Below are 8,375 nucleotides of genomic sequence, written 5' to 3' on the forward strand. Positions count from 1 at the left end.
GTAATTGTTATGAGGCTAATTAGCAGAATAATATTTCGCAGCTAATATTCAACCACTGACTATTGAACGATAGCGACCTCTTATGCACTATGCAGAGCACTTCTTGTGATTATGCAAATTATATGGTACCTAATTATGCAGTATGGGTGTGCGATGCTATTCAATGATATCGACTTCTTGTGGATGGTGGACGAGTGCGTGATTATTTGTGCGTGATTAGTGAATATGCGTGCTTCTCAGGATCTTGGTAGGTTGGCGAAACCAAATTTTCAGCCGGTGGAGTGTCTTATGCTTGTGTAAATCCTACTCGGTACTCACCGCATGCATCGCTAGCTTGCTTCAGAACCAGGCCTACCTGGTCTTCTCCCGAACTAACCCCGGCCACGCTTACACAGGACTCAGGCCCTACCGTCTCCCCAGGCAGTTCCACCCGAAGGGAACACTTCTCTGCGGACACAGGCTCTCTCAGACGCCTCTCCATGGGCTAAACGAGAGCAACTCAACGCAGAGGTTTCTCCTCTAGGGTCCCTAGCGTAAAGACATCACCCCGTGTGCACGAGCTCAAAGGAAAGCAGGGAAATTCACAGGAAAGCTTAATCCATTTTCACAAAGCAAACTTACATACGGCTTTCCCTTTCGGGAAACCCCAAGCACTTACACAACTGTGGATTACCTTACAGGCGGAGGGCGATTACAGCAGCTCCCTTATTTCTATATTACAATGGGAGTGAGATGGCTACTAATTAGGTGGAGTGGAGTGGCGGATGCGCTCTGAGTATTAGGCTCGGTGTCTTCTCTCCTCTTCTTCGTCCGGCGATGAATGCGTGCGTCTGGCTTCTCCTTTTATGGACGGGAGGAGCCTTCAGGCTTAAAGAAGCGCTGGACACCCGGCGTCTTCAATTATCCTTCTTTACTATTGCCTAGACAGCTGGACGATAACGCTGCCTTCAATAATTGTACTGGCTACAGTAGAACTCACTGTTGATATTACTGTTTATTCCTTTTGTCTTGTCCACTTCCTTCACGTGATATTCTCTGGATATATTCGAGAAACATTATAGATAATGCGTTGAGTATGCTCTTCAGAACTATTTATTCTGCACCTAATATTTATATTTTCTTTAGTACTAACAGACTTTCCGGTATTGACTTCTAAATTCAAATAATGTAGCTTTTCAATTTAAATAATGTAGCTTTAGTACTCATGTAACACACACACAGATATATATATATATATATATATATATATATATATATATATATATATATATATATATATATATATATATATATATATATATATATATATATATATGATGGGAGCACCAACAACAACTGCATCACAAAGTTACCTGATCCTGCATTCTAATTGAATCTTTCCTTCACCAGTTAAAGCTTAGAAAAAAAAGAGGAGCAATGCCACAAGAGAGACAGACCGGCTTTGGGCATCCAAAGCATGCATAAAAAGGGGATAAAAAAGAGAGATTTCTATGCACCTCCTCCTGTCTTTTCCGCCATGGGAGGATAACCAACCAACTACACAAAAGTATCACTCCCATCAACCATTCTGAAATTCGAATACTTACGTTAGCAAAGCTTCTCCAAGGACGGAACAGGCGCGCCTCCCTCTGTGATCACCACAGCAGCCAAGCGGGTTCTTCGAGCCACCGCTGCTGTCGCGATTGCTTCTCCTCTTCTGCATCCAGGAGGTGTAGCCACCGTTCGCCCTTCCCCTGAGTAGTTAGCTCGCTAGTTCAGCTCACCCCACTCCAAAGCATGGGCATCCGGATCGTCTACTTTCCTGATGAACAAAGGAACTTTGCTCTGTAAGCTAAAAGAACTGAACTGTATGAGCTTCTTTTGTACTTCAGATATAGTCGGTTATGTACCAGCAGCAGGCTTCTGATCGCTTGAGGGTTTTACAGGGATCGGCACTCCAAAAGTCAACTGTGCCGACATGTGGGAGTGCGGTACACCGCCAGCAGACTGGGCAGCCGACGTAAGATGCATAAAGCCTCCAGGAGGATGAAGCGCCTTCATGTTATTGCCAGCGGCAGCTGCAAGAACGTTCATTGGGTCAGAGAGGGTCACAGGACAAGGGGAAATTGATGGAATCAGAGCAGAGGGAGATCATCATGAACAAACCTGACATGGCATTCTGTTGATGGGGCGCCTGCTGCTGCGCCTTGTCACCCGGGCGCTTCTGGTAGTGGCCAAGGGTGGCAGGGCCACCTGCTCCTGGAGCTTGTGGTGTGTACGCGTTGGATATGAAGAAATGCCCTTGTGGGAATGGCTGTTGTTTCATTGACGAGGGGGGCATGTGCGACTGCTGTTTGCTCCCCGCATTGGAACCGGGTGACACATTGGGCTGCTGGCCAAGGATTGATGGCATTGCCATACTGAAGTGATTTGTTGGAGTTGACTTGGAGCTGGACGACGATGCAGGGTTCTTGGCTGACTGTTGTGGTGATGGCAATTGTACAGGCTGCTGAACACCCTTTGCACTTCCAGTGGCAGGTGGGCTGCCACCAGTACTTTTGGACACCGAATTGGACGGTGAACCTGAAGCCACAGGAGCATTTGAAGATCGAGATAGATCCCCTCCTCCGGTAGAAAGGTTAGTTAAAGAAGGCCCCATCTTTGATGAACTCATGCTTAAAGAACTCTGGGATTGGTGACCAGGCGTGGAGAGAGCCTGCATAGGAACCTTTGATTGTTGCTGGTGTAGACCACTGTTCTTCATCACAATCAAATTAGAGGGTGGAGCAGCAGGGGGAGTCGTCGCAGCAGATGAAGGTGTCCCTCTCCCTGATGACGCCTTCAAATGGGGAGACTGAACTCCACCTTGGGTAGCACTTGCTGGGTACATCATATTCTGAAAGCTTGCCATGTTCAGACGGTCTGGGTACCCACCTGCATTATTTGTACTTGGTGCAGCAGACCTGGGCCGATTGAGATGGTGTTGCTGTTGAATCAGCTGCTGATGCTTCTGGTGCATTTGAAGGAAATGCTGGTGCTGTTGCTGCTGCTGCTGCTGAGAAATAGTGGACGAAGCTGCAGCTGGTGTAGTTGCAGGGGTGGAAGAACTTGAGGATTTACTTCCCATACCAAAAGCATTTGGAGATTCTGCTCCAATAAGACTCAAGGTGCGGGACGAGCTCTCATTTGTGCTGCCACTAAGGAAAGGAGGCACGTAAGACTTGCTTTCTGTCCTGGTGAAGGACAGAGAATGCTGCTGTGATTCACCCGGGTACTTGGTGGATGATGCTTTCTTTCTTTCGCTGTCTCCAGCGCTCGGTGTGGAGGATGAATCCCCAGCAACGGATTTCGTTTCTCCAGTGATCTGATGTTGTTGGGGCTTGTTCTGTGTAGCTTGGACAGATTGAGCTGCAGTGAAATTTAGCTGAGGATAACCATGCCGTGCTGCTTCTTGATGGCTTTGGAAAACAGCATGGTTCTGCGCCAATGCAGAGAAGTCGAGACCAGTTGGGGCAGATCCAGGAGGACCAATGGAGCCGAAGGGCATCACGAAAGGCTGAGATGAGGCAAGATCGATCCTCACACCATGGCCACGGCTGACTTGTGGCTGCTGCTGCTGCTGGTGATGGTGTTCACTTAACTTCTTCTCATTCTGACTGCCAGCAGTTTGAGCAGTTGGCATCATTGCAAAATTTGGAAGATGAACTGGAACAGCAAAATTGTGTTCATACCCACCCTTCTGAGGGTGAGACTTGTCATCACTCGATGGCCCATCTTGCCCAGTCTTGTCGCCCTCCTGTCGGTGTGTGAGGCCAGACAGTAGGACAGGGCGCTGGCTGCCACCAGAATAATTCTGGGAATTACTGGCTGCCGCAGCTGCATTAGCATTTGGCGCATATCCCAATAGCCCTTGGGATTGTTGTGGCTGATGCTTCTGTGATGAACTGGACAAGCTTGGCATTGGGTTCTTTTGATGACTTTGTGGCTGTGCACCTTGCTGCTGTGATGGGTGCAGCATGTGAGAAGAGTACACATGCCCGTTGAAGAATGGAACAGCTGGGCCTGGCGGTGCCATGCCTCGATATGGTGGAGGCCCTCCAGCATGGGCAGCAACCTGGAACGGGTAGGCACCATTCTGTAAGATCGCCAAGAACTGGGCATCCGGTTGCAAGTTGGCAAAGCTCAAGTTCATGGCCGCAGCACCAGGGTTTGCTGCCGAAGCATGGGCACTGGCAGATGGTGGCATCGTATTGCTGGCTCCAGAAGATTTTCCATCCCCAGCACGATTGGCAGCATTTGCAGCTGCCACCGCTGCAGCATGTTGCTGATTGAAGGGAAAGATGAATGCCGGGCCTTGCTGAAAAATGGAGGCAACTTGTGAGGAAAAAATCCAACAAAAAATTTTGTAATTAAATGTACCAAACAAAGAGATTAAAATTTTCCACATTGGCGTACCAGCATGTTTGGCATGGGGGTGGACTGCTGTGTTTCGTGGGCAGGGGGTTGTTTCCTTTGACTTGATTCGGCAGCAGCAGCAGCATTGCCCAGCGCTTTATCCTTTGAGAGACTCCCCTGGAATGGTGAGGTAGCCATTGAAGGTGCCTTTGCTTCTTGCATTGGAGCGTGGGTCCTAACAGGGTAGCTCCCCTGCATTGGGTTCACAAGCAGGGAGGTTGCATCTGTAGGTGGCACAACACCCATGTTGAATGGTCTTGCACCAAAGAATGGCCCTGATCTATTGGCGGCAGCAGCAGCAGCCGCAGCAGCCGGTGGCCAGAAAGAGTTCATCTTTGCAACTCGCTGCTGGTGCTGGATAAATTGTGCAATGTAGCAATGCGTAGCACATCGCTTTGAGCGTGTTGGCGGTGGAAGCAACGCAGCATGCTGCAATTCAGAAGGCTGTAAGACTTCGAGGGAGAAAAAACAAATGCAGATAACCGGCGACTGACGAGGATACATACCTGTAACCCACTAGAAGACCCTGGCTTGACGTCCATGGGATGAAGACCAGCTGCTGATAGTCCTGGGACTGGACCAATGTAACTGCCAAGACACAACACAGCAAGCTTCAGAAACCAATCCACCGGGTAGCCCTCTGTGTACATTATGCATCCAACGGCTAAAAAAACTCACCCGAACGGTGGGAAACTCCCCAGCCAGCCTCCAACAGGTATTGGCATAGGTGGTGTAACAGCAGGCATAGCTGCAACACAAAAGAAAATCCAGATCAAGGAAAGGAATCAAACATCTTTCCAAGACCAAGAACCAAATGCAAAAATAGAACAGCAAATACTTACCAGATTTCTCGTGCTTTACTTCAGACTTTGAGGGCTTCTGTTGCTGCAACTGTGGTGCCTGCGGCTGCCGTCGCTCCGATGGTGATTTTTCATCACCAAGGCTGGGCTTCTCCAAATCCAACTGTAGCGTGAGTTTCTTAGGTGCGAACTCATCAGCTGGAATTCTCTGCACCTTATGGTCCTCCAAATCAATATCCAGCCCCCTTCGAGTCCTTTCGCCATCTTTCCTTTCAGAATTTCCCCTCCCCAACTGAATGGAACCAAAGGAAAAGTATGTTAAAATCCAACGAGAATCAATATCCAACGCCCCTGCTGATGATGCAAATCCAAAGAATTGGTGAAACTTATGTGCTCACCATGTCCATCTCAGAATCCAGTCTCTTCTTATCTGCATCAGGGTCGGAGGAGCCATCTCTATCAGGAGATAGCTTCCCAGGAGGGGGAGCCTGGAACCAAAAATAAACAGATGAGGCGGAAAAAAAGTCAGAAAAAGGAGCCAAAAGATAACAGAGCACCAAGAAGCAATTGCGGCAAAAATTGTCGCTTTCAGTCTTGCCCAACAAATTCCGCAAGACCAATTCAAACACACACACATGGACAAGGAAGCATATACCCACCATGAGATCAATGCAAAACTTTTCTTGCCGAGCGCCATCCGCTGCCAGCTCACTGGAAAAAAAATCGTTCACACAAATTGTGAATATACTAATCAGATCGGCACAATCCAAAAACAATAATGGTTATCACAACACCAATAATATAAAAATCCAAGAGGCCCACATCTTTGTCGTGGCTGTAGCTTCGCCGTTCCTGGCCTCGGAGCCCACCGGCGTTGCTTCACCGTCCGGCTTGCCTGAAGGTGCTGCCGGCGGTTCTGTCCGGCTCTCTGGCCTGTGATCCCGCCGATCTGATTCGCTGGGCCGGAGCTCCGGATCTCTGCTTCTACCACGGTCTTCTATCTTCTCTAGCTCTCGTGAAGTCTCGAGTTGGGTAGCAGCAGGAGCAGCACTGGTGCCCCTTTCCGCCGGCGCGGACGTAGATGTCTTTCCTTCTGATCTTGCCGCAGAAGCTGCTTCCGGCCTTGAGGACGACTCTGCCAACTCCGGCTTTGCTGGGCTCGCCGGGCGGCTGTCTTCGTCGTACTTCACCAGCCGTGGTCTCTTCCTCTTTGGTGCTGCAACAGCCGGCGGGAGAGTCGATGAGACTCCATAGACAAAATTCGCATAAAAAGCAAGGGGAAAATTGGCGAAGGGGGAAGGGAGAAACGAAGGCAAAACCACCAACGGAAAGAGCTACGCACCTATAGTGGAAAGGGAGGTGGAATCTGACGGTCGGACGCCAGAAGACGAGGGAGCCGGCGAGGAGTTCCCGGATTTGGCCTCCGGCGCATCTCTGAGCTCCAGCTTGTGGTTGCTCTCCTGCTTGGGAGGGCACGGGAACTGCCTGGTGAGCCCGAACAGCACCTCGGCGACCTCGATCTCCTCCTGGATGAAAGATGGAGACTTCGAAATCTTCGGTGGCGGCGGCTGTGGTGGAGTTGTTGAAGGCGCTGGGGACGGCGATGGCCGCTGCTTCGGCGCAGGCCCTGACCCACCGCTGCTCCCTCCGCCACCAAGTGGTTTCTGATAGGCACAGCGGGAGAGACGAAAAAATCAGTAATCAAGCGGGAGACGAGGAAATATCCAACGAGATGGAGGCCGCATGGCTCAGGAACGCACCAGCTTCTTCCGAGCAGGGGCGGTGGTTGAGGCCGACGCCGGGGAGATCGGCCGTGACGACGGCCGTTGGATCTGCGAGCCGTCTCCGGCGCCGGCGCTGCCTCCGCTGGTTCCACCGCCGGGGACAGGCCACTCGTGTGAAGAGCGTTTCGTAGAAGCTGCCAGGGACACAAGAGCAGCAGCAAGATTAGCGTTAGCCATGCGGATGAAACCGCCGATGAGGCCGAAAAATCCGAAGCTTTACGGTGCGCTGCGTGCGTACCAGAGCGAGCCTTCCTTGGGACAGGCACGCCGATCATTTCATCGACGGCCTTGCCGACGATGGGGCTCTTCGGATTGGAGCCACCGCCCTTCCTGTGCATCTGCTGCTGTTGGCCGTGGTGGTGGTGGTGGTGGTGGTTGTTGGGGTAACCCCCACCGCCGCCGCTGCTGCTACTGCTGTGGTGGTGCGCGCCGGCGGGCTGCGGCGGCGAGGGCGGCGGAGGTGCGATGCTCGGCGAGCGCCGCGCCGAGGGCTGGTAGCGCGTGGCGAGCTCCTCCTCGGCGTCGTCATCGTCGTCGCCGAGGCTGTCGTCGGAGGTGTCGTCGGCGTCGTCCCGGCCTCCGCCGCCGCCGCCGCCGTTGAGCATGAGGCGCTCGCCCCGGCGGCGCTCGGAGCGCGGCGAGTCCCTGGGCCCCCCGCCACCGCCGCCGTTGCTCCTGAGGCGCCTCCGCGGCGGCGGCCCGCCCGCGACTGACCCGCCGCCTCTCCTGCTGTCCCGGATCCTGTCCATCTCAGATCTGAGACATGCGGCGCCGATCCCCGGCAAATCAACGCCGCCTCGCCGGATTCCGGCGAGCGCCGCCGCCGCGCCGCAGATCCGGGAGCAGCGCCTCGGGAATCCTCGCGAATCTAGCACCGCCGCGGCGGACTCGGCGGAGGAGAGAGCTCCTCCGCTCTCTCTCTCTCGCTCGCTCGCTCTTCCTCTCCCCCCTCTACAACTCTCTGCTACTACTCGGGGCTCTCCCCTCTCTTCTCCGCGCGCGCTGCAAGGCTCCCTCCTCTTCTCCACCTCCCCCCTCCCTCTCTTTCCGGCTGCGTGCCGCTGCCCCCTTCCTCTCTCTTGGTCTGGGCGTCGTCTGGCCGCTTCCCTCCCGTCGGGTTCCCTTTCTAGGCGCCCGCCTCGCCTCATCCTCCTTTTGTCGCTGCCCACGCCCGCATCGGACGGCCCAGATCCGCTCGCCCGGCGATCCCGCATCCGACGGCCCCGGGGACGCGGCGCCACCGTGGCGCGCCCGCCGCCCTCGGATCCGGGCCCTGGGCCCACGCGCCCCGCGCCTCCCCCCGACCCGCAAATAAAATCTCCGCTCCGCCCTTCCTTCCGCCTCAAGCATGGGTTCG

The 8,375-nt window shown here is 53.2% G+C and overlaps 1 protein-coding gene across 2 annotated transcripts; it reads right to left on the reverse strand.

Annotated features, from left to right (window-relative positions):
• Nucleotides 1–580: 580 nt before the first annotated feature.
• On the reverse strand, nucleotides 581–8,105 carry LOC120692235 (protein TIME FOR COFFEE-like). 2 transcript variants are annotated; one of them, XR_005682557.1, is made up of 14 exons: nucleotides 7,257–8,105; nucleotides 6,995–7,152; nucleotides 6,577–6,898; nucleotides 6,057–6,450; nucleotides 5,894–5,945; nucleotides 5,633–5,722; nucleotides 5,277–5,526; nucleotides 5,113–5,182; nucleotides 4,941–5,022; nucleotides 4,435–4,863; nucleotides 2,146–4,336; nucleotides 1,890–2,057; nucleotides 1,587–1,801; nucleotides 581–1,035 (listed from the first exon to the last, which is right to left on the reverse strand). XR_005682557.1 is itself a non-coding variant. In XM_039975499.1 (13 exons), the coding sequence occupies exons 1-13, from the start codon at nucleotides 7,765–7,767 to the stop codon at nucleotides 1,794–1,796; spliced, it is 4,725 nt and encodes a 1,574-aa protein (XP_039831433.1). In that variant the 5' UTR covers nucleotides 7,768–8,105; the 3' UTR covers nucleotides 1,337–1,793. The 2 variants fall into 2 exon arrangements, 1 of the variants encoding a protein (XP_039831433.1); XM_039975499.1 differs by lacking the exon at nucleotides 581–1,035 and having other exon boundaries at nucleotides 1,337–1,801.
• Nucleotides 8,106–8,375: the final 270 nt, after the last annotated feature.

The sequence above is a fragment of the Panicum virgatum genome, chromosome 2K, assembly GCF_016808335.1.
Source record: "Panicum virgatum strain AP13 chromosome 2K, P.virgatum_v5, whole genome shotgun sequence".
Classification (NCBI taxonomy): Eukaryota; Viridiplantae; Streptophyta; class Magnoliopsida; order Poales; family Poaceae; genus Panicum; species Panicum virgatum.